Raw genomic sequence first — 15,071 nt, forward strand, 5'->3', positions numbered from 1 at the left:
GGTACCACAGTCACTGCCCTGGCACCACAGTTACTGCCCTGGCACCACAGTTATTGGCCTGGTACCACAGTTACTGCCCTGGCACCACAGTTATTGCCCTGGCACCCCAGTTACTGCCCTGGTACCACAGTTACTGCCCTGGCACCACAGTTATTGCTTTAGTACCGCAGTTACTGCCTTGGCACCCCAGGATTGTCTCTCCCCATGCCCAGCTTTGCCCAAGGGCACAGATTTGCTGTCCCTGCCTGGCTGCCGTGCCCAGGCTGGGAGGAACAAACCCAGGGGAGCCCAGCCCGTGGAGAGGAGCCCAGAGGAGCCGAGGAGCTCCAGAAACACCAACCTAATGGGCTGGAAACTGCAGCCAGACGCTGCCAAGCTCCAGATAAAATCATTTCACACAAACAAGGGCTCTGCCACAAGGGCTCCAAATCCCACGCAGAGAGGACTTGAGAAGGTTTTTTTTAAATCCTTTTTTTTGCTCAGTTTAACTCCTCCCCGGCACTTTGGTGGCGGTGACATGGAGACAAGCGAGTGTTTTATCTCCTGGAAACCACTCACATCCTCCCTCACCTCCCTGCTCTGTCCGCAGAGCTCCAGCCCCATTACACAGACGATTTATGGCCCTGCTTCTCAGCTTTAGGCTGCCAGTGACTTCGGGAGGGTTATTTGTCCTTAAGTACTTGTAATTCTTCCTCTGCAGGAGCATAATCAGTCATTATCAGCGGCAGTTTCAGGCTCTAATCATAAAGCTGTTATTTCTGTTTAATCCTAACCTTGCTAAGTATTAATTTGATGTTTAATCCCCCTGGTATCTGGCAATATTGGCCTGTTATTGTTGCTGTTGCTGTTGTTTATGTGACAGTGAAAAATCAGCCCTGTAGGAGTCATATCCTTAATTATTTACCGTTCATTTGCCAAATCTCAGTTGCTCTCTTGCCACCCTGAGTCCTGCAGCCTCCCAGGGCAGTGTCACCCCAAAGTGCCCCAGTGTGGTCAAAGGGACAGGTGACACTTTTGAGGAGGGGACAGGAACCCCACAGCCTCACTCTGCTCTTTCAATCCCTCCACCATCCTTTAAAAAACAAACAAACAAACAGAATAACTGCGAACCTGCTAGGCTGTCAAACAGGAGGTGACAATTTATCAAACCTCACCTGGAGAGAGGTGGCAGAGCCACTGCAGGAGCTGCAATTAGCAGGAACGCCATGATTAACCAGTAATGACCTGCTGGGATCAGTGGAGCCATTCCACAGGCACAGCTCAGGGGCTGGGGAGGGAGTGGTGCCAGCAGCTCCTGCAGCCTGGGCTTGTCCCCGGGAAATGCTGGGGTTTGTCCTAAACCAGGGGCCCAAAGGCTCTTGTGGGTGTGGTGATGCTCTGGAGAAGCAATCAGGGGCCCAAAGGCTCTTCTTGGTGCGGTGATGCTCTGGAGATGCAGCCTGCTCTGTCCAGCTTGGCGAAGTGAGTGTCAAGGCAGAGCTGAGGAGCAAAAATCCATCCCCAGGGAGCTTCTGGGGGCTGCTGCTCCAGCCCTGCCCCTCAGCATCCCCTGTGCTCTGCAGCCTCTGCTGCTGCTGGGGAATGCCAGCCCCTGTGACAGCCTGGCTCTGGTTTGCAGGGCTGCAACAACGACAATTAACAATGACAATTAACAATGACGGGCGAGGGAAACGACAATTAACGCAGGGAGCGTGTGCAGGGACCTTCAGGTGAGTTTGCCCAGTAAAAGTGCTCGTTTATTTTTGTTTATTTTCACTGCAAATCTGCAGTTTCTAGCTGGGGCTGAGGGAGAGCAGCCAAGGCACTCAGAGCTGGGCTCTGCCTTCACTGCTGGGCAGCAATTCTTGTTTTCCCTGGCTGAAGAAGGTGACAATTGTGATGCCACACGTGCCCAGGGGCACAGGGCACACCCGAGCTGGACATGGAAACCAGAAGGCTCCAAGTTCCTTTATCTGAATTATTGCAGCCTTTGTTCTGTGCTGCCATGGGAGGGAAGAACAAGCCCTCGCTCCCAGCGCTGCCTCAATTTTCAATGTATAACTTTGGAAGCTTAATCATCTTCTTTTCACAAAGCTTTATGGTTTATATATATTTGGGTTTTTGTTACTCTTTTGTATTCACCCTTTTCGCTGTCAATTTAAGCTTAATATTATTAAAATTGCTCTGGCTCGCTCTGCTTAAAATTCTGCAGTTGCAGGATTTTTTGGGAAGAAGAAGTGCTAAGTCAAACGCTTTCTCCTGTTTCTTGTTTGTCTTTAATGACTCATTAGATCATCACCTCTGAAATGAGGAAGCAATAAAGCTGCTCTGAGGAAAGCCTGGCAGGCAGCTCTGGAGGCTGCTTTGGGATGGGAGCTGGGCTGGTTTTGGGACACAAATCCCACCCCAGAGGTGGTTCCTGAGGGGCTGCCCAAGGGCACGGGCCACAGTGGGTTAAAAACATCACCCTGCTGCAGGAAGGGTCGGAATTCCGCTTTCTGTGCAGGGTGAATGGGGTAAATCAGCTCTGCACTGTGGTGGTGCTCACAGGGGTCCCAGGGCGAGGGAAGAGATGAGAATCTTGACCCCATGTTTCAGAAGGCTGATTTATTATTTTATGATATATATTATGTTAAAAGAAAATGATATATTAAAACTGTACTAAAAGAATAGAAGAAAGGATTTAATCAGAAGGCCAGCAAGGAGTAGAAAGGAATGATAATAAAATCTTGTGACTGACCAGAGAGTCCGAGACAGCCGGACTGTGATTGGCCATTAATTAAAAACAACCCCATGAGACCAATCACAGATGCACCTGCTGCATTCCACAGCAGCAGATAACCATTGTTTTTCTTTTCATCTGAAGCTTCTCAGGAGAAAAAATCCTGGCAAAAGGATTTTTCATAAAATATGTCCGTGACACTCCACCTTGCCCAGGAGGGATCAGATTTGACTTTTAAAGGGAAACCAGTGTCCATGTGGTTTTATTTCATGTCCTAAAGCAACAAGAGCCCACAGATCCCCCAAAGACCCTGTCACCCTGTTTATTTATTTATTATTTCTATACTTATTATTTATTTTATTTACTTTTTTAAGTTCTTCTAAGCCTTCTGATGTTTACATTCTTGTCACGAACTTTCTCACACACTTTATGTAAATAACTTATTGGTTTGCATTCTTTTATGGAGGAGTAGAAATTCGGTGGGCTGCTGGTTTGTCCAGCGTCATTGGAGAGGTGGCACTGTCACCCTCCAATCCACTGTCACTTTTGGAAATCTATAAATGTTGGAATGAGAAATTAAAATTACTCTTTCTACCTTGATAGAGCTGCGTGTTCGCATCGTGTTGTTTGTGTTTTATAGTGACATGGGGGGTTCACAGCAGCCAAAATTCCCCGTTCTGTGCTGGCCAGGCAGCGCTGCCTGCAGCTCCATCGGCGTTTAAGGAGGATGCACAGCTGGGTGAGCCGGGCTGAGTCACTGCCCTGAGCCCTGCGCGGCTCCAGCTGCTGGAAACAACGAATTCATGAGTTAGAAACTGCAGCCCGTTCGTTGTACGTGTGTCAGCGTGCTGTCCTGTGGGCTTTGAGTCCTGGAAAAGGGAAAAGAAGGGAAAGGGGAAGGAAAGGGGAAGGAAAGGGGAAGGAAAGGAAAGGAAAGGAAAGGAAAGGAAAGGAAAGGAAAGGAAAGGAAAGGAAAGGAAAGGAAAGGAAAGGAAAGGAAAGGAAAGGAAAGGAAAGGAAAGGAAAGTATTTGGGTTGCCAAGACCTCCTAAAACATGTTGTATTTTTGAGTCACAGATGGCAGCTCTGTCAAGCCAGGCACCTTCTTAGCACCACACAAAAACGCTGCTGACCACAAGGGCTGACACAATCCCAGGGCTCAGGATCGTTGCTGTCCCATTCAGACACTTCCCAAATAAAATCCCTTTTATTTTTTCTCTCCCATTTTCCAGTCGGCACGGGCTGCTTTGCAAACCTGAGCATTCAGAGCTGCAGGAAGCTGCGTGCCCGGGAAAGGCTGTGATAATTCCCAAACTGCTGCAGAAATGAAACAGAAAGAGAAATGTGGAATTTTATTTTTGAGGTTCAGGTGATCCTTCAGGGAGATATCGAGGCTGCTGCTTTAAAGTGCTGATGAACTCCCCCGAGTGAATTTATGGGAGGAAATAAATAAGGAAAGGCTGGTTTGGACCTTTACTCCCCTGAATGTTGTGCCTTGCAGGATTGTTACTGGTAAATGCTGGCACAAGGGGAGTTATTTCTCTGCCAAGATTCATTAAAGGTGTTTTCCTTTGAAGTCTGGGGAAATGCAGAGAATTCCAGGTGGGAAGGGGGTTCCTGGTGCCAAAGGAGGTGTCAGGGTGTGAAGGGGACCAGGGGGATCTCCCTGAAGTGATTTTCTCTTTAACCAAATCCCTATTTTTCTAATAGCTTTTCATAACTTTGTAATTGCAGGCGGCGTATTTATTTACATCAGCAGTGGCTGTAATTACAGAGAATGCAAATGTGTAATTATTTAATTAGGATCCATAATGAGGCTGTGGGAGGGAGCTCGGAGGCAGACGTTTGTGGTGAGCAGCACTGGCCAAGGCTTTGTGGAGGGGAAGAAAGTTGGGATACAGGAGGGTGCACCCAGGAACTGAGAGCAGGAAAATTCTGCTGCTGGCTGGGGAAACCTGGATTTCTGTCCCGAATGAGAGGAATGGCAGATTTGTGTTTCCAAACCAGCTGTGGGGCTGCTGGTAGGTAAAACCAGCACTGGGAGAGAAAAGAAACAATGGGAAGGATTCCACTGGTTGGTGAATGGGGAAAGAGATTTGCTTTTACAAATAAACTTTGGGTTTGCTGAGAAATGAAATTGGACATTGAAAGATAAAAGAAACAATGGGGAAGAAAAACACCTAAATTCCATAAGAATTAAAAATTAAAAGGGAGGGTTGTACATTAGAGGGGAATCTCTGGTATCAGGTGTTCTGGGGAGTCTGAACCTCTCAAGTACCTCAGAAATGGGGAAAAACTCCTAAATTCCATAAGAATTAAAAATTAAAAGGGATGGTTATACATTAGAGGGAAATCTTTGGGAAATCTTCAGGATTAGGCGTTCTGGGAAGTCTGTACCTCCCAAGTACCTCAGAAATGGGGAAGGAGAGAAGGGAAGTGTGGCTGGAAATTGGATAAAGAGGAGGCTGCTCCCGCACACGGGGATGCTGCAGGGACCCGGTGACATCAGCTGTGACTTCATGCGGGCTGAGTGGCCCCTGTGTCGCTGTCTGGGCTGGCTGTGAGCCACAGCCCGGCTCTGCTCCCTCTCGAGGCGGCAAATGTCACCCCGGGGTGACTCCCCTGCCTTTAAAAGCTCCGGTTTCAATGCAGGGACTGCGGGTACAGCAAAGCAGAGATGCCATCCAGCCTTCTAAAAAACATTTTCCTTCTCCATTCCTGGGATTTGGGTCCTCAGCAGCTTGCGAGGGCAAAGGTTCAGCTGACAAGCAACAAATAAACTGTTTGGAAATGGGAGGAAAAAGAGCATAAATTAATTTCTCTGTAACAATTACTCTTCTTCTTTGACTCATCTCCGGGAATAAATCCCTCGGGATATCTTTGTGCTGGAACATGGTACAGAGAATGAAAACATTTCATCCCTGCCATGCCTAAATTCTCTCTTTATTGGCTGATGGATGAGAACCCAAGGCCCAGCCCTCTCCTGGCTGTCCTTGCTCTGCAGAAACACAACACAGGGGCATCAGACCCCTGCCCTCACCTGGGCCAGGTGGGAGGTGACAGTGCCTGCACTGAGGTGTCCCCACCACAGTCACAGCATCAGAGGGGTCAGGACGTTCCTCCCGTGCCATTCCCTGCCTCTGGGGAGGTTGGCACCATCCCTGCAGGGAATTGCCTGGAAATTGCCTCTGCTGCACGCCGCGCCAGCTGCTTTTTAAAGAGATTGCTGTAGCGGGTTATAGCAGTGCCTCCAGTCAATTCCTCCCAGGCAGAAACCAGTTTTCCTGAAATTGCCTTCTCAGCTCCATAATCATTACCCAGGAAATTGCCCCGGGAGAGGCTGGAGCAGGGCAGGGGTGGGGGCTGCTCTGCAGTGGGAGATGAGCAGGAAAATCCTCCAGGAGCTGTGCTGGGAGCTGTCCCTGGCCTGGCACTCACACCCCTTAATTCTCATCTTTGTTTATCTCTGAAAAGGTTCAGTTTCTGGCAGATCTCAGAGGGGAGATGCCCTGAACTGGTCCAGCAGCAGCCACTGGATGGAGGAGCAGCCTGGTGAGTCCCTGTGTGCCCAGAAGAGCTGGCAAAGGATGCTCGGGCTGGGTTCTGTGCCCGGGCTGTTCCCTCCTTTCCCACTGGTGCTCCAGCACCATCTACAGACCTGCCAGGGCGCTCCAGAGGCTCCCTGTGCAGCACAGGCACAGGAAAGGGTCAGGAGCTGAGCCAGGTGTGATTTGAGGGATATTTGCAGTTTTTCTGGCCTGAACTCTAAATGAGACAGGGGGCTTGGAGAAAAAAACCCAAACCCTCCTGTTTTCAGAGCAGCTGCCCAGCACAGGGGGGGTTTGTGCCACAACACACCTGGTGCTGCTCAGAGTGAAGAACAGCCTAGGACTGGCTCTTCCTGCCTCACTGTAACCCAACCAGACTCCCAAACGTGCTCAGTATAAATAGTTTATTAAAGAAAATAGCAAATTCCAATTCTGTGAACAATCAACAGGGGAGAAGTGTTTTTCAAAATAGACCATTTTGGATTACTGTGTTTGAAGGGACAGGGGATCCCATGAGGTGTTCTGGGACAACAAAAACACAAAGGTTCTGCAAGGACTGGGGTGACAGGAAAGCCTCAGCCCCTGCACAAATGCCTGGGAATGGGAAGAGCAGTGGGACAGAACAGGAGACAACAGATTAAAACATTAAACTGTGACTGAAACTCTTCTAAGCACTACAGGGCAGGAAGGATTGGCAGCACCTTGGTCTCTGGGCTGAGCTCAGTGAATGCTCTCAGTGAGATTTTCAATTAAGAAATGTACAACAATCCAAGTGTCAAACAGCCTTTTGTGACTTCATGCTGTGAGTGCACCTTTCATTCCTTTTGTATATTGGTTTGCATTTCTCTCATCACACCTGAAGGACAGAAAATACAACACCAGAAAGACACAGAGGGATGGAGTGCACACCCAACACAAACATAAAGGAAGGAGCTGAACTGCCTTCTACACTTGGGAAAGTGACACTGAAAAGCTCTAAATCAGTTTGAAGATATTTCCCATGAGAAAGAAGAGAATTTTCCTACTTGTGAGAAATCCTGTGACCTGATCAATGGTTCACCCAGCACAGGATCTCTTTTCCCTACTCCCTCTGAAGTGTCTCTCCCTGGAGGTCTCAGGGGAAGCTGAGGTGGGAAACTGGCATTCCTGGAGGGACATCAGGAACTCCCCAGGTCTCTGGGTTCCATGTGTGCTTTGGGGGACAGCAGAGGTCACAGAGGGGCTGCAGGTCCCAGATGTAGCAGTGCATAGAAGAGTCCCAGCTGAGCACTGAAAGGGCCCCAGCCTGAGATGAGGTTACAGGAACACCGAGCAGGAAATGCTCCTTGCTCCAGGCAAGCTCCAGGAAGCACCAACCCAATCCCAATGTTTCCCAGACCAGCAGAAATAAGAAAGGTGAAATCAAAAAAGTATTTGGAAGTGTCAGTTTGCTCTTGCTGTGCCACGAGGTGCAGGTGTAAACTGGAGTCACTTGATCTTGGCCAGTGCTGCTGCTCTCCTCTCTGTGTTCTGGAACAAGGCTCGGATCAGACTCTTCACCTCAGCTGCTGAAAACTCCTCTGCCAGAGGCCCCTTGCCATCTGCCCACCTGGAAGGGAGACAGGGAGAGCTTCATGGCACCAACTGCCCAGAAATGGCACCTCCAGCAAACCTCCAAGGACCTGTGCCAGCAGCTGAGCCTGACCCTTTCCTCTGGAAAGGGAAAGGGAAAGGGAAAGGGAAAGGGAAAGGGAAAGGGAAAGGGAAAGGAAAGTTCCTGCTCTTCCTCTGAACTGCAGCTCCCTGGCACAGGCCTGGAGAAGCAGCTGGAAAGGAAAACACCTACTGATCCACGATTTCTTGGAGGTTGGCCTGCAGGATGATCATCAGTTCCTTGAATGTCATCCACTTCTGCACATAGACTGGAACTTCCTCCTGGTACTTCTTGTTTTTGTCTTCTTCAAGCAGAGGGGTGAAAACTTGGGGTCCCTCCTCCACCATGATCCTGCAGAGTGAGTACAGCCTGTCTGCATCCTCTGCAGAGATATCCTGGGATGGGGAGAACATGAACAGAGCTGAAGTGAGGTGTATTTTTGGAGTGCCAAGTGAAAGGGAAAATTGGGATTGTGAACACTCCCCATGGACACATGATTATAATTTCTGTGAGAATGAACTGCTCCCCTGAAATGTGCTTTTGGGGAGAGTTTCTGGAGGTGACAAATGCTGTCCCCAGCACCCCCCGTGGCTGTTACCTCCAGGGCAGCAATCCTGGTGACAATCTCTGCCAGGGCTGTGTTCAGGAGGGCCCCCATGGCCTTGCAGTACACGTTCACAGGGAGCACATCCTGCCACACCATGCCCAGCCTCCTCAGCTGGTGCAGCACCTGCAAGGCAACAGCTGAGTGTGACACCAGAACCCTGGGAAAGGCACCAGGGCATCAGGAGAGTACAAATGGGGAGAAACAATGGAGCAATCCTGCTAAAGACACAGCCCAGGACAAGAACCCAAACCATCACATCAGAAAACAGGTTTTTTAGCAGCTGCACAGCTGTCAGGGCTGAGATTCCACAGTGCATCCTCCCCAGGATACCTGCAGGCACTGGGATGCTCTTTCTCTGCCTCCCTCACCTGCTTTATGGCTTTATTTGCTGCACAGTAATTCTCCTCATCATCCATGTTGGAAAAGTTCCTGGCACTCGAGAGCCTCTCCAGGATTTCTCCCTTCTGCACTCGCATCTGGGCCAGAAAACACTCCATCCCTTTAGGAGCAAAACAAGCAGAGAGAAGCAATTAAACAATTACTAAATTTGCTCTGCCTATTTATGACTGCAAGTGCTGAATAATGAACTTGCTATAATGTTTTATTTTTAATCAATTTCCAGTCTCCAAACAGTCTCCCAGAGCCAGTTTAAGCAATGAGCTCTTGTGCAGCTTGCATTGCTACAACACTGCTGGAAAAAAAGCAGAGCAGCAGAAGGAATTGTGGATGGCTCCTGTTAGCTCACACAAACTTATCTGTGAATTTATTTCTGTGGAATAACTAATGAAAACATCAAAGGACTGAGCAGCTGACCCCAGAACACATCTTGCTGCATACTGAGCTGCTCTTGGGACTAAGCTCACTAGAAGATACAGGTTTCAAAGAGCCAAAACTTCCTAACTCAAAAAATGTTTCTGCCACTTGTCCAAACACCACCAACCCACTGCTCGCCCTGAGTGAGCAGCCACAGCTCCATGAAAGCAGCCAGCAGCCAGTGCCAGGGTGAACCCCCAGGTGACCCACAAGCACATTTGGAGAGGGGAAGGGGGCAGGGAAGTTACCCAGCCTCCTGAAGGCAGGCACCAGGTCCACGAAGGTGGCAGCCCCGTTGCTGAGCACGCTGGTGCTGCGGTAGCGGAACTGGTGGCCCAGGGTCAGCAGGTGGTGGGCGATGTACATGCAGTTGTTGTGGTGGATGGCAGCCAGCTGGGGCAGCTTCTGCAGGTTCTCCCTGGCCCAGCAAGAAGAGAAAAGGAGAAATGAGTTTATTTAGAGCTGGTTCTGTTAAAAAAAAGCTTGTGTCTATCCTAGAGAAACGCACAGTCTGTCAGGAGATGGTGCTGGCAAGGCCTGACTGACATCAGAGTGAAAACATTTAATCTCACAAACCCCACAGGAACTGGCAGGAAAAGAGTCTGAAATGGCACTGAGGCACTTGAACCCTGTGCTATCCCACACTGTTTCCAGCCATGGGCTTTCAAACAGGAATATATTTTGTTAGAGCAAAGTCACAGTGAGGAAAAGGGAGAGAAGGTCTCTGACAGGATTGTGAACTTTCCATCTTCACTGCTGCTCTTTTTTCCACATGAAAAACATCCTGAAAAATCTGTGCATCAGATTTGAGGTCAAAGTTACATGGCTGGAAACAATTACAGCTTTGTGAGAACTTCACCTACACCCTTGATCACAGACTGCCAACACAGAAACTCTCCAGCACCTGCTTTGCACAGGTATGGCTTAGTTAGAGATTGAGTAGTTAATTTTTGCTGATGGAGCTGTAGTGGGACTGTTCCAACAGCAGTATTGCCCCTCAGAACAGGAAATGTGGACACACTCACCTGTGGTATGTGGGCACTACCTCATAGAAGAGCTGGAAGATGTTCCTGACACAGTCAAAGAGCTGAACACAGCTGCAAGGGAAACAGGGCTCATGTCAGTCTGGCAATGATGTCCTGCTCACAGCTGACCCTCAGCCTGCCCAAAGAGGGCTCATGTCAGCCTGGCACTGATGTCCTGCCCACAGCTGACCCTCAGCCTGCCCCACACCAAGGTTTCATGAGCAGTGAAGCACTGGCACAAAGAGGGGATTGTCAGCATCAATGACAGCACTGTCAACACTCTGGAAAACTCTCAAAGGCTGTGCTGACCTTGAGGGTCAGTGTAGAAGGGAGATCCATGAAAGCTCAGAACAAAGGGGACACTGTCCCTGCCCTTCCAGGTGGGCAGGAACACTCAGCCCTCTCCCTGGCCCTCGAGGGCAGCTGTTACCTGGGCAACTCTCCTGCTTGAGGGCTGTGGTTAAAGTTGAGTTTATGTGGATCCCGTTTGTTTTTCCCCAAGAGCCCTGCCAGCTGCAGGCTGGAGTTCTTTGTTTTCACCAGCACAAAGAACTCTGCTCACACTGAGGCCAGAACTTGATTTTGGCAAAAAGAGATGGGTTTGATTTTTCTAAACAATTGACTTTTCTAAAAACCAGAAGGAACAGCCTGCAGCAGTGTCAGTCTCCTGCCCAAACCCAGGGATACATCCACCAGCCAAAACAAGAGCAATAACTGAGCCCAATTTTTAAAGTTCTTTAAATCTATTCCCAGATGCTGGGTGTTGCTAGAGGCTGACACACAAGCTACTAAATAAATAAACACTGCTTTGATAAGTGATGCTAAGTGAGGAATGCCAAGCCATCCCTACCAGAGGTCAGTGCTGGCCGTGGCCTCCAGCAGCGTGTGGTAAGCCAGCTCCACGAGCTGCTGCACGGAGCTGCTGATGCGGCAGCAGGGCAGGCACAGCGTGAGCGGGCTCAGCCTGCTCTCACTGCCCACACTCACTGTGCCATTGGGCACCAGGCTGCAGGCTCTGGGCAGCTTCACGTGGTCTCCTGAGCCAGGATCAGGGAGCTCTGGGAGGGCTATGCTGGAATCAGGTGTGATCTGAGGGAAAGTGAGAGAGAGAACAGGATGGTTTTCTCCAAACAGAATTTGGAGCTCTGAAAGGAGAATCTTCAAGATTAAAAAGCACTCAATGGCAGAGGTTTAAGACTCAAGATAAACACAACACTGCAGCACTATTAAAAATATTTAGAGATTGTTTTCCAGATGGAAAACCTGTGTGAGGCATGCCCAGTCACCTTCACAGTGTTGTGTATTTCTGAGGTCATCAGGTTCCTGGCTGCCATGATCACATCCTGGCACTTCTTGTTGGCAAAGTGGGAATCCACATTGCAGGCGTATTTCAGCAAGGCAGTCGTGTCTTCCTTCAGAAACTGCATCTTCTTCAGGGCCTTCTCAAACTCCTCTGTGGATTCAATCACCTGAGGAGAGCAGATGTGTTCTGTTAGCACAGCCCCCAAAATAAGGGAACAAAGTTAAATTGGGTATAAAGGCCGAAAGCAAAGGATGAAGGAGGTTTTGGAGGGCATTAACCACTGGAATGCCATCCCACTGGAGTGCCTGGGACGCCCTGAGGGGCTTTTTGGGACCCACCTCCTTGTACTGGTCCAGTTTGCTGCTGTTGGTTGGGATGGAGTTCACCAGGCAGTTGTGGATGAGGCAGTCTGAGAGCTCCTCCCAGATGAGCTCCCCCAGCAGCTCTGCCAGCGTGACTCTGCCTTCCCCAGGCTGCTCCAGAGGCACACCTGCATCCCAGAGAAGAAAAATGGATTTTAACACAGCTGCTTCCTGGGCCAGACCCTCCATCAGTTCAAAAGCCTTTCCTCCATTTACCTCTCCCATAATGCTGATTAACAACCAGATATTCTAGCAAACTCCCATTAAATGAACAAGGTACTGATCATAACTAACTCCAGAAGAGAGGGACTGCATACTTAGCAGGTATCTGTGCAAAACTTCAAACACCAGCTTGATCTTCTCAAACACCTCCATGGGAGAGGACTCGTCCAGAGCAAGCTCCTGGGACCTGAACCTCAGGATGAACACATCTGGCTGTTCCTCTGGGACTGGCTCCAGAGATGGGTGTGAGATCAGAGGCTTCAGGATGTACTGCAGCAACAAGCGGCCTGAGGAAAGGGAAAAACAGAGGTTTTCCAGCAGCAGATTGCTCCAGTGAGGTCCAGCCCTGACTGTTCTGGATTCAGAGACTGCAAGTGGGAGGAATAATCCCTTGATCAGCTCTATCAGAGAATTACCAATGAGGTAAAACTCTTCAAGCACCAGGCTGTGAAACCACATAGTCACAGATCAGAAATACACTGAACTGTCAGGAAAGGAGAAATAATTCCAGGTAGATAATGGAATAAATATTTTCCTATTAGTAAGAGCTCCAGCATTCACCTCAGTGGGAAACACAAGCCAGGAGAGGAAGAAGTTTTCCAGTGTACTGCTGGAGTGAAGTGTTAAAACAAGCCTGAAGTATCCCCCCAAGCTACTGAGGCTGTTTCTGGGGTCTGTCTTACCAAAGTCTTTGAGCTTGGAGTGCAGCTCTCCCAGGACAGCCAGGGCCTGCAGCACAGCAGCCACAGGAGGCACAGCAGCGTCCTCATCCTGGGGTGGCACCGTGTGCAAGTGCAGCTCCGAGAGCACCACGGCCTCCAGGCTGCTGCTCCCTGCACACAAAGCACAGCCAGGGCTGCCACAGGGCACTGCAGAAGCAAAGATCCACCCCACCCCAGAGCAGGAGCTCCTTCAGCCCCCTCAGCCCAACAGCTTCACTGCATGTCCCACCCTGCAGGTGAGAACTTCAGTGGGGCAGAAAGAGTGAAAAAAACCCCGTGAGCACCTTTGGAAGGGGGAAGCTTCCACACAATGAGCTTCTGCCACTCCTCCCCGAGGTGGTAGATCATGTTCTGTGTCTGCACTGTGAGCTCTGTGCCCAGGGCCTTCAGGATCTTCAGCTCAAAGCCCCTGCGGGACTCCAGGCTCCTGAGGCTGCTCCGTGCCTGGGGAGAGCACACACAGCTCAGGTGGGCACTGCCCTGCCAGGGAAAGCATTCCCTGGCACCCACCCAGTGCACCCAGCCCCCTGCAGGGGCACTGCTACCTTCTCCAGCTGCTGAGCTGCTGCCACGTACTGCTTCTCCTGCAGGGCAGAGTTGCACTCCTTGATAGTTGTGTCAAACTGCAAAGGCCAAACACACACAGGGGGTGTCACTGCAGCTCTGCTCTGACACTGCAGACACCCACCCAGACCTGTGAGCTACAGACACTCACCCAAACCTGTAAACTACAGACACTCCCAAATCTGTGAGCTGCTGCCATTCACCCAAATCTCAGAGCTACAGACACTCCCAAACTGGGAAAGGACAGACACTCACCCAAATCTCTGAGCTACAGACACTCCCAAACTGGGAAAGGACAGACACTCACCCAAATCTCTGAGCTACAGACACTCCCAAACTGGGAAACTACAGACACTCACCAATCCTGTGAGACACTCATCCAAAACAGAAGCCCAGAACAATGCTCACACTGAGGAGCAGGATTATTTTGCTCCCCCTCCTCACCTCCTGCAGCTTTCTCAGGACACTCAGCACCAGGGTGTCCCTCTCCAGCTGCTGCTTCAGCTCTGTGAACTCAGCAACAGCCACGTTTAGATCTCGCTGGACCTAAAACAACAGCAGCTCTCAGTTCAGCATTTCAGTTCAGTTCAGTTTCACGACAGCATTGGTTAGCACACACATTTTCCTCTTAAATTTCACTTATCATTTATTTCTGTTCCTAGAATGATTTGGTGAGGAGGAGAAAAACTCCATCCTTTGTATTCCTGTGTCCCACCCCCTGCCCCAGCCAAGGCTGGTCCTTCTCTCTGAAGGACACTGTGACACACTTTTCCAGCCACACAAGAGTGACAGCCCCTTAATGACAGCTCTTAACGTGCACCCTGGTGTCACCTCAAGGCATTCTTTAGGGCTGATATCACCCAGGGATCCCAGCCACAGAACCACGAAATCCCCTGAGCTGGAAGGGATCATCGAGTCCTGCCACAAACCCAAAATCCCATCATGAAAGCATTGTCCAGACACTCCTTGAGCTCTGGCAGGTTTGGGGCTGTGACCAAGCACTCCACGATGGGGTGGGGGGCTCTGGATTTGTGCTGAAATGGAGCAGGATGTCCCTGGGAGTCACCTCGTTCTCGATGCCCGCCTTGAGCAGGTCGATGTTGTTGGACAGCCTCTCCACCTGTGCCACCAGGTCCTCTGCGCTCTGCATGCTGGGCAGGAACTCGCTGTACTTCTTGTTGATCATGGTGCACACCTCTCCCTGAGGACAGCGAGCAAAGGGACAGCAGTCACCTCGGCAGCAGAGGGACAGGGTGAGAGAGCGGGGCAGGGCCGGGGCACCCTGGGATGGACAGGGCTGGGCACCTCTGACCAGAGCTGGGCACCCCTGAGCAGGGCTGGGCACCTCTGACCAGAGCTGGGCACCTCTGAGCAGGGCTGGGCAGCTCAGACCAGAGCTGTGCATCTCTGAGCAGAGCTGGGCACCCCTGAGCAGGGCTGGGCACCTCTGACCAGAGCTGGGCACCTCTGAGCAGGGCTGGGCAGCTCAGACCAGAGCTGTGCATCTCTGAGCAGAGCTGGGCACCCCTGAGCAGGGCTGGGCACCTCTGACCAGAGCTGGGCACCTCTGA

At 50.4% G+C, this 15,071-nt stretch overlaps 1 protein-coding gene across 1 annotated transcript in view; it reads right to left on the reverse strand.

Annotated features, from left to right (window-relative positions):
- Positions 1-6,638: 6,638 nt before the first annotated feature.
- The window catches only part of ZW10 (zw10 kinetochore protein), a 9,124-nt gene continuing 691 nt past the window's right edge, over positions 6,639-15,071 (reverse strand). The window contains exons 2-16 of the mRNA XM_005427552.2: positions 14,567-14,701; positions 13,945-14,046; positions 13,482-13,559; positions 13,221-13,380; positions 12,898-13,047; positions 12,310-12,501; positions 11,969-12,120; positions 11,614-11,796; positions 11,178-11,416; positions 10,328-10,399; positions 9,551-9,720; positions 8,858-8,988; positions 8,481-8,612; positions 8,075-8,277; positions 6,639-7,837 (exon numbers count right to left, since the gene is read on the reverse strand). Coding sequence (XP_005427609.1) covers positions 7,717-7,837; positions 8,075-8,277; positions 8,481-8,612; positions 8,858-8,988; positions 9,551-9,720; positions 10,328-10,399; positions 11,178-11,416; positions 11,614-11,796; positions 11,969-12,120; positions 12,310-12,501; positions 12,898-13,047; positions 13,221-13,380; positions 13,482-13,559; positions 13,945-14,046; positions 14,567-14,701 — 2,220 coding nt within the window. The 3' untranslated portion in view covers positions 6,639-7,716. The remainder of the gene's footprint in view (positions 7,838-8,074; positions 8,278-8,480; positions 8,613-8,857; positions 8,989-9,550; positions 9,721-10,327; positions 10,400-11,177; positions 11,417-11,613; positions 11,797-11,968; positions 12,121-12,309; positions 12,502-12,897; positions 13,048-13,220; positions 13,381-13,481; positions 13,560-13,944; positions 14,047-14,566; positions 14,702-15,071) is intronic.

Source organism: Geospiza fortis, unplaced genomic scaffold (genome assembly GCF_000277835.1).
Source record: "Geospiza fortis unplaced genomic scaffold, GeoFor_1.0 scaffold183, whole genome shotgun sequence".
In the NCBI taxonomy this organism is placed as follows: domain Eukaryota; kingdom Metazoa; phylum Chordata; class Aves; order Passeriformes; family Thraupidae; genus Geospiza; species Geospiza fortis.